The following is a 14,924-nucleotide window of genomic DNA, read 5'->3' as shown; positions in this document are numbered from 1 at the left end:
ACTTAGACTCTCCCTGAATGTTAAACAATACAAAAGTTTGATCTTTTACTCAAATAGGAATTCATCAACTTGTACCTTTTGCGTCGACGACTGCAGGAAAGCATTCCGAGTTTACGATTCAGCAGGAAACTTTTAAGCGATCGGCGTTTCACTTGTACATGTTTAAACGTACGTTGCTATAGCTTCGGTAAATTTTCACTGTTTGTATATACCATAAACGTGATAAGCTGAGCTGCTGTTAAGTATCTATAAGTTAGGTTATCTATAAGTAGTACTTCAGGGAAAATATCTCAGTGGTGTGTATATTAAAAAGTTTATACTTCATTAATCTTCACCAATACTTTGTCTATATGGAGAATATTAAAATTTAAGTTCATTCTTCGTTAACAACGCATCAATAAGCAAATATTCGTAATAGCGTGACCTAATTATCATTTATAGCATAGTGTGGCTAAAATCCGCTGTTAAGTCACGAATAGGCGAGACCTTATAACTAGTATAAGAGTTTTTTCTGTGCTGCGAGACACAGAGTCAATATTCTCTTTCAAAACACTCTTATTTGACTTTCGGATGCTAAATAGTTTAGACGTTCATAGAATCACACATTTTTCTTGGTCAACAAAAGTAACGATATGGCTCCGAATTCCATCTTGACTTACTACTCAGGCAAATTCAATCCAAATTATCCAGATGCAGCAGACTGAGAGACAAGCAGCACAAGCTGGTAGCTCATGATAAAGCGCTAGAGGGGCTTTCAAGTCGCGGAGGCAAAGCATAGCAAACATGCAGCTCAGCTGATTGGCATGTGTCTCCCTCTCACTCTCTCGCATGATGCCATATGCAGTGTGTATCTGAGGACATTTTTTTAAATGCATCAGTTTTCGTCAAACTGACAAATTTTTAAAATTTTATTGTTGTTCAAAAAAAAAAAAAAAAATGACAATGACAACGACGTTATAGTAGAAAATCCCAGTGACATCCTTAACACAATTGGCGTCTACTATGAAACCATCAACTCTCCTCGCTACACCAACATCGGTACTTCTACCAAGAACCAGGTAGATAGCAAAGTCTTAAACAACTTTTCGAACAAAATGTGATCACTAATAATGCAATCATCACTTTCACTGACACAAACCCTGCTTACAATCCTCAACAACCGGAAAACACGATTTTCTTCACAAGTGTTCCTGAAACGATACTAATTTTTGCAAACTTACCAAACAAATCCTCCTCTGGACTTGACAACATTCCTGATGATTGGAAAAAAGCTAAAATATTACCTATCCTTAAAAAAGGCAAACCCCCTTCGGAGGTAACTAGCTATCACCCGATAAGTCTCCCGCGATAAGCAAGGCCTACGAGGCAATCATCAATAATTCACTCCGGTTTTTTACATTCAGCAAAAATATTTTAACAGACAACCAGTTTGGCTTTAGACAAAATCTGTCCACCACCCACGCTCTCCATAAAGTCTTGAACGACATAAACACCCACTTGCATAACGGTCTTATAGTTGGTGCTTGCTTTATAGATCTCGAGCGGGCGTTCGATTCCGTTTGGATCGACGGACTGCTGTATATCTTATGGAAGCTCGATTTCCCACTTGATTTCATACAGCTAATCTGGCATATGACATCCAATAGATTGTTTGTCACTTGGGATGGTGTCACGATTTCGAACTTGATCTTCAGCATAACAGAAGGACTAATGCAGGGAACAGTCAACTCCCCAGAATTATTTAATTTATATACATACAACGCGTCCCCACACTCTTCGGCCTTAATGCTCCAAATAATACCTGCCTTTACTCGGTCGCATTCGCCGATGATTTTATTGTACTAGTCGCGGACTAGCGTCCTGCTACAGTACAATTCAAACTCGAATCGATAGTCAATAAAATAAATACACATTATAATCTTTGGAACCTTCGCATTAATCCCTCAAAATGTGAAACCATACTTTTCCATAAGCCACTTAGATTCCTCAACCAAAACATCAGATCAGAAATTAAAAACTTTAGCATCTCAATCCATAGCAACGGCAAACACACGATTGTTCACAAAAAATCCGTCAAATATCTTGGAGTTCAAATCGATTATCTACTAAGACTTTACGCCCACATTATCAATCAACTAACTAAAGCCAAAAAAGCATTCAGGACAAATAATAAAATCAAATAAATAATTTTAACTATTAGGGAAACAAGTCAATGTTAAAACGCGAGCTGTTCCATCTGAACCATACGTTATCCTCAACTTAGCATGTAAGATTTTATTTTGTGTTTTGTTTGCGCCTAACCATTGTAAATATGTTCAATAATAAGCAAAAAATAAAAATCTTTAAACAAAACAAAAAGGTTCGATTCCCGCCGCCGATAAAAAATTTAATTTATTTCTTTGTTTCTAAATAATATAATTTTCATACTAAATAATTAAAAATGTATAATAATAATAAGTCTAAAATAAATAAACAAAGAAAGAAATTAATTTTTTGTTCCTCGGTGTACATTTCTAATCGATTTAAAATCCAAAATTTTCACTGATTTAAGCAGTGACCATTTCACTAATTCATTCAGTGAATAGTCACTATTTGGCAGTTGCATACTTTTCACTGTATAAATTAGCGTATATGCAGAAAGAGAAGGGGACGGATGCACCTTAAATTGTCAAAAAATGAAAAATCCAATTTTTTGTTTATATTTTTCCTAAATTGTTTAAAAAATGAATTAAATTATTAAATATATTCAGGTATAATGTAAAAAGGAAAAAACAATGTTTATATGTGCCATATTATCAGGTATGACATTTCATAGAAGGCCAAAATTCAGAATTTCCATTTTTCAGCTACCGCAGACTTACTAAGATTTGTGCTTCGAAGCGCACATTTATACTGATAGATATGCTTCAAACACATATAGTTTCCAGATAAATGTAGGGTTTTGCAAAAATATATTATTTAAAAAAGTTTTCTGAAAATAATCAACAAAAATCGTTTAAACACTTTAAAAAGTAACAAATTTTATGTTAATATATAGACAACTTTTTCAAAAAATGTTCAAGTGTAGTGCTGGGCGACTTAACACTTCAAAGATATCCTTGATCTATCCAAAAAAGATAGCTTGGACAGATAAGAGAGTTTCCATTTTTATACGATTATTACTTTTGTGAATCAATCGAGAGGTTTTCTTTTCTTGCGGGATAAATAAATTGTCAAATAAAGATAAAAAAGTTTGAATTTTTAAATGTTCGTCAGGAATTTTATTTCATATCATATATTACAATTGCTACGTTTCCAGCTTACATGTAACTCAGTATACATCAATCACCTGTCTTATTAGCAGTTGAGAGTCTCATCATCTTTGAGCTTTTTACCATAAACGCGGCATCTGGCACCGAGGTTGCCGACGTTCACTTGAAGCAGAACATGGTCGCAGTCTTTGCCACCCTCCAGCACACTGATGTTCAGCAGTTCGCCGAGGATGTTGAGCAGACCTCTGGTGCACCTGACGCAGGTGAGCTTGTAGCCACGGTAGCTTCTGTTCACCTGCTGTCTTCCCACTACGACCTTCAATGCAAACAATCGAAGTAGTTGTTTATTTAACCAGAGGAGGAGATAGAGATCGAATATCGAAACAAACTAATACTTACGTTGATGAGGGGAATATCATCTAGAAGCAGGTCGTTCGGTCCAGGCTGGCAATTGCCAAAAGGTCCACTTGCGGCTGTGGCAGCCACCAAGCAGAGTAAAACTACCAATTTGAAGGAACCCATTTTTCCACTGTATATTATTCTATTAGTCGGTTTCTGTAGACTGGCTGATGATGGACCTTAAAATTCATCGGTTTATATACACCGTCTTATCAGTTTGTTCATCCGCCAAGAAGGGATCATTGCACCGAAAGATAATTTTGCAAATAAACATTAATGCCAAATATACCTTACCGAAAGTAAATTTGCCGAAGGATAAAAAAATTCAAAGATTAAAATATTTGATTTTCAAAAGTGCCGAAAAATTAGTCACGACGGGTAAAATGCCAAAAAGCCATAATGTCGTAAAATAAAATGCCGAAACATAAATGTTCATTAGTCAACAAACCAAATTTAAAATTTCTAAAAAAAAATTACGACCGGTGTACAAATTTATTTAAAATAATTAATATTTGGTTTTTTTTACTGGTCAACATTTATGTTTCATCGTTTTATTTAACAACATTTTGGACTTTTGGCATTTTACACGTCGTGACTAATTTTTCGGCACTTTTGAAAATCGAATATTTTAATCTTTGAATTTTCTTATCTTTCGGCAAATTTGCTTTCGTTAAGGTATATTTGGCATTAATGTTTATCTGCAAAATTATCTTTCGGTGCAACGAACTCCGCTGCCAATAAGAATAACTGATACTCGCGGTGCTGTAATAAATAACGTGCATTAATCTTTTGTTTGAAAGACTGCAGACGTACGTGCAATAAGGAAAGAAAATTATTCTTTTAAATTTTTATGAAAAGGGGGTTTTTAGCTATTTGAAATAAACGGATAGTTTCTTTTTCTTAGCGTGTGGGAGGAAATGTTCATCCCGAATGGGAGGAAACCGTTATTCTTTCCCTGCTATAGAGAGAAAATAGCCATTCCCACCCATTACATCAAAATTATTTAAATATTGAAATAATTAGGATAGATGGTCTCCTTTAATACGAACATTTGAGATACTTATTTATTCAACCAGAGGAGGAGACATACATCGGATATCGGATTGAACTGATACGGTGATGGGGGAAATATACGATATACGAAATATTCCATGATATACTTACTTTTTATTGTCGAGTTCGTAATCTTCGCCCGTATAAACTTTCGTCACCCTCTCGCTTAGACGGAGGTGCTAATTTCGCTCCCTTGCTTTTCATGTAACTCCTACATGCGACCTCTAAGTGTATATAGCTATACGTACACAACAGCTCTATTTTTTGACACCTCACCAGCGAAGATATCAAGCCGTTGGTGTGAACGACCGCTGGCTCAGATGGTCCCAAGTTTTTTATCGGCTCTGTACTCAGGGGTAATTTATTTTTTTTTACTGTGCAACTATGACGGTAATAGAATAAGTTACTAGATGGCTATTTAATTAACGCTGTAAAAAGGTCCTGCACTGTGCAAGAGTGATAATTCAAAGTCACTTAGCTGTCGTCATTTTTTAACTTTTGGTGAATATTGTAGTATGGCTGTTGACGTATACTGATGTAATTTTCAAATAAAATTCAAAATACCCCTGTAAAACAACAGTCTATATAAGTTTCGAAGACAAGCTTGAAACTACAGTAGATACCGTCGGGTCTGACAAGACGAGAACAATGATCTGTTCAATTTCTTTTGAAAAAATAGCACATTAAAGTTTTATAATGCAACTATACATAGTAAAAATAAATTATTCTGAAGCAGATATTAGCAAAAATTACTATTCAAAATTATATAAAAAAATTGGGGTACCAACGGCACGCGGGGTTCCCAAGCGGTCACCCATCCAAGTACTAACCGCGCCTAACGCTGCTTAACTTCGGTGATCGGACGAGAACCGGTGCATTCAGCGTAGTATGGCTGTTGGCGAATTGTAATATTTAAGTGAAATTCAAAATCTTAAACAACTGTAAAATATTCACAATTCCTATCTCCCTTTTAGGCTTAGCTATAATCTTCTAATAAAGCTGTCAGGTCTGACCAGATAGTCATCATAATTTGTTGGATTGACCTTGTGAGAATCGCTAGTTTCACTTTGGCAAAGAAACTGGAATAGAATAATAATAATTACTCTCCTGTCGCTTAGAGAAGTAAAAATTTGATATGTTACAAGTTGAACTCAAAAAATAAAAAAAAAAATCAATAAAAAATAGGGTACCAACGGCACGCGGGGTTCCCAAGCGGTCACCCATCCAAGTACTAACCGCGCCTAACGCTGCTTAACTTCGGTGATCGGACGAGAACCGGTGCATTCAGCGTAGTATGGCTGTTGGCAAGATGTGATATTTAAGTGAAATTCAAATTCTTAAACGACTGTAAAATATTCACAATTCCAATCTCCCTTTAAGGCTTAGCTATAATCTTCTAATAAAGCTGTCAGGTCTGACCAGATAGTCATCATAATTTGTTGGATTGACCTTGTGAGAATCGCTAGTTTCAGTTTGGCAAAGAAACTGGAATAGAATAATAATAATTACTCTCCTGTCGCTTAGAGAAGTAAAAATTTGATATGTTACAAGTTGAACTCAAAAAATAAAAAAAAGCAATAAAAAAATAGGGTACCAACGGCACGCGGGGTTCCCAAGCGGTCACCCATCCAAGTACTAACCGCGCCTAACGCTGCTTAACTTCGGTGATCGGACGAGAACCGGTGCATTCAGCGTAGTATGGCTGTTGGCAAGATGTGATATTTAAGTGAAATTCAAATTCTTAAACGACTGTAAAATATTCACAATTCCAATCTCCCTTTAAGGCTTAGCTATAATCTTCTAATAAAGCTGTCAGGTCTGACCAGATAGTCATCATAATTTGTTGGATTGACCTTGTGAGAATCGCTAGTTTCAGTTTGGCAAAGAAACTGGAATAGAATAATAATAATTACTCTCCTGTCGCTTAGAGAAGTAAAAATTTGATATGTTACAAGTTGAACTCAAAAAATAAAAAAAAGCAATAAAAAAATAGGGTACCAACGGCACGCGGGGTTCCCAAGCGGTCACCCATCCAAGTACTAACCGCGCCTAACGCTGCTTAACTTCGGTGATCGGACGAGAACCGGTGCATTCAGCGTAGTATGGCTGTTGGCAAGATGTGATATTTAAGTGAAATTCAAATTCTTAAACGACTGTAAAATATTCACAATTCCAATCTCCCTTTAAGGCTTAGCTATAATCTTCTAATAAAGCTGTCAGGTCTGACCAGATAGTCATCATAATTTGTTGGATTGACCTTGTGAGAATCGCTAGTTTCAGTTTGGCAAAGAAACTGGAATAGAATAATAATAATTACTCTCCTGTCGCTTAGAGAAGTAAAAATTTGATATGTTACAAGTTGAACTCAAAAAATAAAAAAAAGCAATAAAAAAATAGGGTACCAACGGCACGCGGGGTTCCCAAGCGGTCACCCATCCAAGTACTAACCGCGCCTAACGCTGCTTAACTTCGGTGATCGGACGAGAACCGGTGCATTCAGCGTAGTATGGCTGTTGGCAAGATGTGATATTTAAGTGAAATTCAAATTCTTAAACGACTGTAAAATATTCACAATTCCAATCTCCCTTTAAGGCTTAGCTATAATCTTCTAATAAAGCTGTCAGGTCTGACCAGATAGTCATCATAATTTGTTGGATTGACCTTGTGAGAATCGCTAGTTTCAGTTTGGCAAAGAAACTGGAATAGAATAATAATAATTACTCTCCTGTCGCTTAGAGAAGTAAAAATTTGATATGTTACAAGTTGAACTCAAAAAATAAAAAAAAGCAATAAAAAAATAGGGTACCAACGGCACGCGGGGTTCCCAAGCGGTCACCCATCCAAGTACTAACCGCGCCTAACGCTGCTTAACTTCGGTGATCGGACGAGAACCGGTGCATTCAGCGTAGTATGGCTGTTGGCAAGATGTAATATTTAAGTGAAATTCAAATTCTTAAACGACTGTAAAATATTCACAATTCCAATCTCCCTTTAAGGCTTAGCTATAATCTTCTAATAAAGCTGTCAGGTCTGACCAGATAGTCATCATAATTTGTTGGATTGACCTTGTGAGAATCGCTAGTTTCAGTTTGGCAAAGAAACTGGAATAGAATAATAATAATTACTCTCCTGTCGCTTAGAGAAGTAAAAATTTTCATATGTTACAAGTTGAACTCAAAAAATAAAAAAAAAAATCAATAAAAAATAGGGTACCAACGGCACGCGGGGTTCCCAAGCGGTCACCCATCCAAGTACTAACCGCGCCTAACGCTGCTTAACTTCGGTGATCGGACGAGAACCGGTGCATTCAGCGTAGTATGGCTGTTGGCAAGATGTGATATTTAAGTGAAATTCAAATTCTTAAACGACTGTAAAATATTCACAATTCCAATCTCCCTTTAAGGCTTAGCTATAATCTTCTAATAAAGCTGTCAGGTCTGACCAGATAGTCATCATAATTTGTTGGATTGACCTTGTGAGAATCGCTAGTTTCAGTTTGGCAAAGAAACTGGAATAGAATAATAATAATTACTCTCCTGTCGCTTAGAGAAGTAAAAATTTGATATGTTACAAGTTGAACTCAAAAAATAAAAAAAAGCAATAAAAAAATAGGGTACCAACGGCACGCGGGGTTCCCAAGCGGTCACCCATCCAAGTACTAACCGCGCCTAACGCTGCTTAACTTCGGTGATCGGACGAGAACCGGTGCATTCAGCGTAGTATGGCTGTTGGCAAGATGTGATATTTAAGTGAAATTCAAATTCTTAAACGACTGTAAAATATTCACAATTCCAATCTCCCTTTAAGGCTTAGCTATAATCTTCTAATAAAGCTGTCAGGTCTGACCAGATAGTCATCATAATTTGTTGGATTGACCTTGTGAGAATCGCTAGTTTCAGTTTGGCAAAGAAACTGGAATAGAATAATAATAATTACTCTCCTGTCGCTTAGAGAAGTAAAAATTTGATATGTTACAAGTTGAACTCAAAAAATAAAAAAAAGCAATAAAAAAATAGGGTACCAACGGCACGCGGGGTTCCCAAGCGGTCACCCATCCAAGTACTAACCGCGCCTAACGCTGCTTAACTTCGGTGATCGGACGAGAACCGGTGCATTCAGCGTAGTATGGCTGTTGGCAAGATGTGATATTTAAGTGAAATTCAAATTCTTAAACGACTGTAAAATATTCACAATTCCAATCTCCCTTTAAGGCTTAGCTATAATCTTCTAATAAAGCTGTCAGGTCTGACCAGATAGTCATCATAATTTGTTGGATTGACCTTGTGAGAATCGCTAGTTTCAGTTTGGCAAAGAAACTGGAATAGAATAATAATAATTACTCTCCTGTCGCTTAGAGAAGTAAAAATTTGATATGTTACAAGTTGAACTCAAAAAATAAAAAAAAGCAATAAAAAAATAGGGTACCAACGGCACGCGGGGTTCCCAAGCGGTCACCCATCCAAGTACTAACCGCGCCTAACGCTGCTTAACTTCGGTGATCGGACGAGAACCGGTGCATTCAGCGTAGTATGGCTGTTGGCAAGATGTGATATTTAAGTGAAATTCAAATTCTTAAACGACTGTAAAATATTCACAATTCCAATCTCCCTTTAAGGCTTAGCTATAATCTTCTAATAAAGCTGTCAGGTCTGACCAGATAGTCATCATAATTTGTTGGATTGACCTTGTGAGAATCGCTAGTTTCAGTTTGGCAAAGAAACTGGAATAGAATAATAATAATTACTCTCCTGTCGCTTAGAGAAGTAAAAATTTGATATGTTACAAGTTGAACTCAAAAAATAAAAAAAAGCAATAAAAAAATAGGGTACCAACGGCACGCGGGGTTCCCAAGCGGTCACCCATCCAAGTACTAACCGCGCCTAACGCTGCTTAACTTCGGTGATCGGACGAGAACCGGTGCATTCAGCGTAGTATGGCTGTTGGCAAGATGTGATATTTAAGTGAAATTCAAATTCTTAAACGACTGTAAAATATTCACAATTCCAATCTCCCTTTAAGGCTTAGCTATAATCTTCTAATAAAGCTGTCAGGTCTGACCAGATAGTCATCATAATTTGTTGGATTGACCTTGTGAGAATCGCTAGTTTCAGTTTGGCAAAGAAACTGGAATAGAATAATAATAATTACTCTCCTGTCGCTTAGAGAAGTAAAAATTTGATATGTTACAAGTTGAACTCAAAAAATAAAAAAAAGCAATAAAAAAATAGGGTACCAACGGCACGCGGGGTTCCCAAGCGGTCACCCATCCAAGTACTAACCGCGCCTAACGCTGCTTAACTTCGGTGATCGGACGAGAACCGGTGCATTCAGCGTAGTATGGCTGTTGGCAAGATGTAATATTTAAGTGAAATTCAAATTCTTAAACGACTGTAAAATATTCACAATTCCAATCTCCCTTTAAGGCTTAGCTATAATCTTCTAATAAAGCTGTCAGGTCTGACCAGATAGTCATCATAATTTGTTGGATTGACCTTGTGAGAATCGCTAGTTTCACTTTGGCAAAGAAACTGGAATAGAATAATAATAATTACTCTCCTGTCGCTTAGAGAAGCAAAAATTTGATATGTTACAAGTTGAACTCAAAAAATAAAAAAAAAAATCAATAAAAATAGGGTACCAACGGCACGCGGGGTTCCCAAGCGGTCACCCATCCAAGTACTAACCGCGCCTAACGCTGCTTAACTTCGGTGATCGGACGAGAACCGGTGCATTCAGCGTAGTATGGCTGTTGGCAAGATGTGATATTTAAGTGAAATTCAAATTCTTAAACGACTGTAAAATATTCACAATTCCAATCTCCCTTTAAGGCTTAGCTATAATCTTCTAATAAAGCTGTCAGGTCTGACCAGATAGTCATCATAATTTGTTGGATTGACCTTGTGAGAATCGCTAGTTTCAGTTTGGCAAAGAAACTGGAATAGAATAATAATAATTACTCTCCTGTCGCTTAGAGAAGTAAAAATTTGATATGTTACAAGTTGAACTCAAAAATAAAAAAAAGCAATAAAAAAATAGGGTACCAACGGCACGCGGGGTTCCCAAGCGGTCACCCATCCAAGTACTAACCGCGCCTAACGCTGCTTAACTTCGGTGATCGGACGAGAACCGGTGCATTCAGCGTAGTATGGCTGTTGGCAAGATGTGATATTTAAGTGAAATTCAAATTCTTAAACGACTGTAAAATATTCACAATTCCAATCTCCCTTTAAGGCTTAGCTATAATCTTCTAATAAAGCTGTCAGGTCTGACCAGATAGTCATCATAATTTGTTGGATTGACCTTGTGAGAATCGCTAGTTTCAGTTTGGCAAAGAAACTGGAATAGAATAATAATAATTACTCTCCTGTCGCTTAGAGAAGTAAAAATTTGATATGTTACAAGTTGAACTCAAAAAATAAAAAAAAGCAATAAAAAAATAGGGTACCAACGGCACGCGGGGTTCCCAAGCGGTCACCCATCCAAGTACTAACCGCGCCTAACGCTGCTTAACTTCGGTGATCGGACGAGAACCGGTGCATTCAGCGTAGTATGGCTGTTGGCAAGATGTGATATTTAAGTGAAATTCAAATTCTTAAACGACTGTAAAATATTCACAATTCCAATCTCCCTTTAAGGCTTAGCTATAATCTTCTAATAAAGCTGTCAGGTCTGACCAGATAGTCATCATAATTTGTTGGATTGACCTTGTGAGAATCGCTAGTTTCAGTTTGGCAAAGAAACTGGAATAGAATAATAATAATTACTCTCCTGTCGCTTAGAGAAGTAAAAATTTGATATGTTACAAGTTGAACTCAAAAAATAAAAAAAAGCAATAAAAAAATAGGGTACCAACGGCACGCGGGGTTCCCAAGCGGTCACCCATCCAAGTACTAACCGCGCCTAACGCTGCTTAACTTCGGTGATCGGACGAGAACCGGTGCATTCAGCGTAGTATGGCTGTTGGCAAGATGTAATATTTAAGTGAAATTCAAATTCTTAAACGACTGTAAAATATTCACAATTCCAATCTCCCTTTAAGGCTTAGCTATAATCTTCTAATAAAGCTGTCAGGTCTGACCAGATAGTCATCATAATTTGTTGGATTGACCTTGTGAGAATCGCTAGTTTCACTTTGGCAAAGAAACTGGAATAGAATAATAATAATTACTCTCCTGTCGCTTAGAGAAGCAAAAATTTGATATGTTACAAGTTGAACTCAAAAAATAAAAAAAAAAATCAATAAAAAATAGGGTACCAACGGCACGCGGGGTTCCCAAGCGGTCACCCATCCAAGTACTAACCGCGCCTAACGCTGCTTAACTTCGGTGATCGGACGAGAACCGGTGCATTCAGCGTAGTATGGCTGTTGGCAAGATGTGATATTTAAGTGAAATTCAAATTCTTAAACGACTGTAAAATATTCACAATTCCAATCTCCCTTTAAGGCTTAGCTATAATCTTCTAATAAAGCTGTCAGGTCTGACCAGATAGTCATCATAATTTGTTGGATTGACCTTGTGAGAATCGCTAGTTTCAGTTTGGCAAAGAAACTGGAATAGAATAATAATAATTACTCTCCTGTCGCTTAGAGAAGTAAAAATTTGATATGTTACAAGTTGAACTCAAAAAATAAAAAAAAGCAATAAAAAAATAGGGTACCAACGGCACGCGGGGTTCCCAAGCGGTCACCCATCCAAGTACTAACCGCGCCTAACGCTGCTTAACTTCGGTGATCGGACGAGAACCGGTGCATTCAGCGTAGTATGGCTGTTGGCAAGATGTGATATTTAAGTGAAATTCAAATTCTTAAACGACTGTAAAATATTCACAATTCCAATCTCCCTTTAAGGCTTAGCTATAATCTTCTAATAAAGCTGTCAGGTCTGACCAGATAGTCATCATAATTTGTTGGATTGACCTTGTGAGAATCGCTAGTTTCAGTTTGGCAAAGAAACTGGAATAGAATAATAATAATTACTCTCCTGTCGCTTAGAGAAGTAAAAATTTGATATGTTACAAGTTGAACTCAAAAAATAAAAAAAAGCAATAAAAAAATAGGGTACCAACGGCACGCGGGGTTCCCAAGCGGTCACCCATCCAAGTACTAACCGCGCCTAACGCTGCTTAACTTCGGTGATCGGACGAGAACCGGTGCATTCAGCGTAGTATGGCTGTTGGCAAGATGTGATATTTAAGTGAAATTCAAATTCTTAAACGACTGTAAAATATTCACAATTCCAATCTCCCTTTAAGGCTTAGCTATAATCTTCTAATAAAGCTGTCAGGTCTGACCAGATAGTCATCATAATTTGTTGGATTGACCTTGTGAGAATCGCTAGTTTCAGTTTGGCAAAGAAACTGGAATAGAATAATAATAATTACTCTCCTGTCGCTTAGAGAAGTAAAAATTTGATATGTTACAAGTTGAACTCAAAAAATAAAAAAAAGCAATAAAAAAATAGGGTACCAACGGCACGCGGGGTTCCCAAGCGGTCACCCATCCAAGTACTAACCGCGCCTAACGCTGCTTAACTTCGGTGATCGGACGAGAACCGGTGCATTCAGCGTAGTATGGCTGTTGGCAAGATGTGATATTTAAGTGAAATTCAAATTCTTAAACGACTGTAAAATATTCACAATTCCAATCTCCCTTTAAGGCTTAGCTATAATCTTCTAATAAAGCTGTCAGGTCTGACCAGATAGTCATCATAATTTGTTGGATTGACCTTGTGAGAATCGCTAGTTTCAGTTTGGCAAAGAAACTGGAATAGAATAATAATAATTACTCTCCTGTCGCTTAGAGAAGTAAAAATTTGATATGTTACAAGTTGAACTCAAAAAATAAAAAAAAATAGGGTACCAACGGCACGCGGGGTTCCCAAGCGGTCACCCATCCAAGTACTAACCGCGCCTAACGCTGCTTAACTTCGGTGATCGGACGAGAACCGGTGCATTCAGCGTAGTATGGCTGTTGGCGAATTGTAAAATTTAAGCAAAACTCAAAATCTTAAACAACTGTAAAATATTCACAATTCCCTTCTCCCTTTTAGGCTTAGCTATATTCTTCTAATAAATCTGTGAGGTCTGACAAGATAGTCGTCATAATTAGTTGGATTGACCTTGTGAGAATCGCTAGTTTCAGTTTGGCAAAGAAACTGAATTGGAATAATAATAATTACTCTTCTATCGCTTAGAGAAGTAAAAATGTGATATGTTACAAGTTGAACTCAAAAAATAAAAAAAAAAATAGAGTACCAACGGCACGCGGGGTTCCCAAGCGGTCACCCATCCAAGTACTAACCGCGCCTAACGCTGCTTAACTTCGGTGATCGGACGAGAACCGGTGCATTCAGCGTAGTATGGCTGTTGGCGAATTGTAGTATTTAAGTGAAATTCAAAATCTTAAACAACTGTAAAATATTCACAATTCCTATCTCCCTTTTAGGCTTAGCTATAATCTTCTAATAAAGCTGTCAGGTCTGGCCAGATAGTCGTCATAATTAGTTGGATTGACCTTGTGAGAATAGCTAGTTTCACTTTGGCAAAGAAACTGAATTGGAATAATAATAATTACTCTCCTGTCGCTTAGAGAAGTAAAAATTTGATATGTTACAAGTTGAACTCAAAAAATGAAAAAAAATAGGGTACCAACGGCACGCGGGGTTCCCAAGCGGTCACCCATCCAAGTACTAACCGCGCCTAACGCTGCTTAACTTCGGTGATCGGACGAGAACCGGTGCATTCAGCGTAGTATGGCTGTTGGCGAATTGTAAAATTTAAGCAAAATTCAAATTGAGTTCTGAGATGGCGCAATTATTTTTAAGGCAAATTCCATTCTGCTATTTAAAATCTTATTTTCAAGTGATAGTTGTAAATTGAACATGTTATAAAAATCAATTTTGTCGTTAAAGCCGCACTGTCGATCAAAAAGATGTTTGACAAAGTTAAGTTGTAGTTTGCTGTAAAAAAAACACAAGAGACAAATAGAAACTTTTTTTTTATAGACATTGCGTGCATGAGATATTTTATTTGATTTTGTTGTTTAATGTATTAATGTATTTTATAATTTCTGCAGCACATTCAAAGTTTAACTCATCAGGCACTTTTTTGAAACCTTCTTTAATGAGAGGTATATAGTTATCACTTTCAAAACTTTTGCTATCTGACTGATTTTTTAAAACTTTCAAGCACTCATTCATCTCATCTCGAGTAGATTCAAGA

At 36.9% G+C, this 14,924-nt stretch overlaps 1 protein-coding gene and 23 non-coding genes across 24 annotated transcripts; all 24 read right to left on the bottom strand.

The window, feature by feature from the left end:
• Positions 1-3,231: 3,231 nt before the first annotated feature.
• On the bottom strand, positions 3,232-5,254 carry LOC100123341. Its single transcript, XM_031930445.1, has 3 exons — positions 4,815-5,254; positions 3,651-3,829; positions 3,232-3,567 (listed from the first exon to the last, which is right to left on the bottom strand). The coding sequence occupies exons 2-3, from the start codon at positions 3,771-3,773 to the stop codon at positions 3,337-3,339; spliced, it is 354 nt and encodes a 117-aa protein (XP_031786305.1). The 5' UTR covers positions 3,774-3,829; positions 4,815-5,254; the 3' UTR covers positions 3,232-3,336.
• A 230-nt stretch (positions 5,255-5,484) lies between these two features.
• On the bottom strand, positions 5,485-5,603 carry LOC116417479. The gene has a single exon (XR_004227734.1). It is a non-coding gene; the product is annotated as a 5S ribosomal RNA (ribosomal RNA).
• A 287-nt stretch (positions 5,604-5,890) lies between these two features.
• LOC116417478 lies at positions 5,891-6,009 on the bottom strand. Its single transcript, XR_004227733.1, has one exon. It is a non-coding gene; the product is annotated as a 5S ribosomal RNA (ribosomal RNA).
• Positions 6,010-6,294: 285 nt separating this feature from the next.
• LOC116417476 lies at positions 6,295-6,413 on the bottom strand. Its single transcript, XR_004227731.1, has one exon. It is a non-coding gene; the product is annotated as a 5S ribosomal RNA (ribosomal RNA).
• A 285-nt stretch (positions 6,414-6,698) lies between these two features.
• On the bottom strand, positions 6,699-6,817 carry LOC116417475. Its single transcript, XR_004227730.1, has one exon. It is a non-coding gene; the product is annotated as a 5S ribosomal RNA (ribosomal RNA).
• Positions 6,818-7,102: 285 nt separating this feature from the next.
• Positions 7,103-7,221, bottom strand: LOC116417474. Its single transcript, XR_004227729.1, has one exon. It is a non-coding gene; the product is annotated as a 5S ribosomal RNA (ribosomal RNA).
• Positions 7,222-7,506: 285 nt separating this feature from the next.
• Positions 7,507-7,625, bottom strand: LOC116417473. The gene has a single exon (XR_004227728.1). It is a non-coding gene; the product is annotated as a 5S ribosomal RNA (ribosomal RNA).
• Positions 7,626-7,913: 288 nt separating this feature from the next.
• LOC116417472 lies at positions 7,914-8,032 on the bottom strand. The gene has a single exon (XR_004227727.1). It is a non-coding gene; the product is annotated as a 5S ribosomal RNA (ribosomal RNA).
• Positions 8,033-8,317: 285 nt separating this feature from the next.
• LOC116417548 lies at positions 8,318-8,436 on the bottom strand. Its single transcript, XR_004227798.1, has one exon. It is a non-coding gene; the product is annotated as a 5S ribosomal RNA (ribosomal RNA).
• A 285-nt stretch (positions 8,437-8,721) lies between these two features.
• LOC116417547 lies at positions 8,722-8,840 on the bottom strand. Its single transcript, XR_004227797.1, has one exon. It is a non-coding gene; the product is annotated as a 5S ribosomal RNA (ribosomal RNA).
• A 285-nt stretch (positions 8,841-9,125) lies between these two features.
• Positions 9,126-9,244, bottom strand: LOC116417546. Its single transcript, XR_004227796.1, has one exon. It is a non-coding gene; the product is annotated as a 5S ribosomal RNA (ribosomal RNA).
• Positions 9,245-9,529: 285 nt separating this feature from the next.
• LOC116417545 lies at positions 9,530-9,648 on the bottom strand. Its single transcript, XR_004227795.1, has one exon. It is a non-coding gene; the product is annotated as a 5S ribosomal RNA (ribosomal RNA).
• A 285-nt stretch (positions 9,649-9,933) lies between these two features.
• LOC116417544 lies at positions 9,934-10,052 on the bottom strand. The gene has a single exon (XR_004227794.1). It is a non-coding gene; the product is annotated as a 5S ribosomal RNA (ribosomal RNA).
• Positions 10,053-10,338: 286 nt separating this feature from the next.
• LOC116417542 lies at positions 10,339-10,457 on the bottom strand. The gene has a single exon (XR_004227792.1). It is a non-coding gene; the product is annotated as a 5S ribosomal RNA (ribosomal RNA).
• Positions 10,458-10,741: 284 nt separating this feature from the next.
• Positions 10,742-10,860, bottom strand: LOC116417541. The gene has a single exon (XR_004227791.1). It is a non-coding gene; the product is annotated as a 5S ribosomal RNA (ribosomal RNA).
• A 285-nt stretch (positions 10,861-11,145) lies between these two features.
• Positions 11,146-11,264, bottom strand: LOC116417540. Its single transcript, XR_004227790.1, has one exon. It is a non-coding gene; the product is annotated as a 5S ribosomal RNA (ribosomal RNA).
• Positions 11,265-11,549: 285 nt separating this feature from the next.
• LOC116417539 lies at positions 11,550-11,668 on the bottom strand. Its single transcript, XR_004227789.1, has one exon. It is a non-coding gene; the product is annotated as a 5S ribosomal RNA (ribosomal RNA).
• A 287-nt stretch (positions 11,669-11,955) lies between these two features.
• LOC116417538 lies at positions 11,956-12,074 on the bottom strand. The gene has a single exon (XR_004227788.1). It is a non-coding gene; the product is annotated as a 5S ribosomal RNA (ribosomal RNA).
• Positions 12,075-12,359: 285 nt separating this feature from the next.
• On the bottom strand, positions 12,360-12,478 carry LOC116417537. The gene has a single exon (XR_004227787.1). It is a non-coding gene; the product is annotated as a 5S ribosomal RNA (ribosomal RNA).
• Positions 12,479-12,763: 285 nt separating this feature from the next.
• LOC116417536 lies at positions 12,764-12,882 on the bottom strand. Its single transcript, XR_004227786.1, has one exon. It is a non-coding gene; the product is annotated as a 5S ribosomal RNA (ribosomal RNA).
• A 285-nt stretch (positions 12,883-13,167) lies between these two features.
• LOC116417535 lies at positions 13,168-13,286 on the bottom strand. The gene has a single exon (XR_004227785.1). It is a non-coding gene; the product is annotated as a 5S ribosomal RNA (ribosomal RNA).
• Positions 13,287-13,560: 274 nt separating this feature from the next.
• On the bottom strand, positions 13,561-13,679 carry LOC116417534. Its single transcript, XR_004227784.1, has one exon. It is a non-coding gene; the product is annotated as a 5S ribosomal RNA (ribosomal RNA).
• Positions 13,680-13,955: 276 nt separating this feature from the next.
• Positions 13,956-14,074, bottom strand: LOC116417533. The gene has a single exon (XR_004227783.1). It is a non-coding gene; the product is annotated as a 5S ribosomal RNA (ribosomal RNA).
• A 274-nt stretch (positions 14,075-14,348) lies between these two features.
• LOC116417531 lies at positions 14,349-14,467 on the bottom strand. Its single transcript, XR_004227781.1, has one exon. It is a non-coding gene; the product is annotated as a 5S ribosomal RNA (ribosomal RNA).
• Between the last annotated feature and the right edge of the window lie 457 nt (positions 14,468-14,924).

The sequence above is a fragment of the Nasonia vitripennis genome, chromosome 4, assembly GCF_009193385.2.
Source record: "Nasonia vitripennis strain AsymCx chromosome 4, Nvit_psr_1.1, whole genome shotgun sequence".
Classification (NCBI taxonomy): Eukaryota; Metazoa; Arthropoda; class Insecta; order Hymenoptera; family Pteromalidae; genus Nasonia; species Nasonia vitripennis.
The sequence above is the reverse complement of the archived record's forward strand: the minus strand, read 5'-3'. Positions and strand labels throughout refer to the sequence as shown.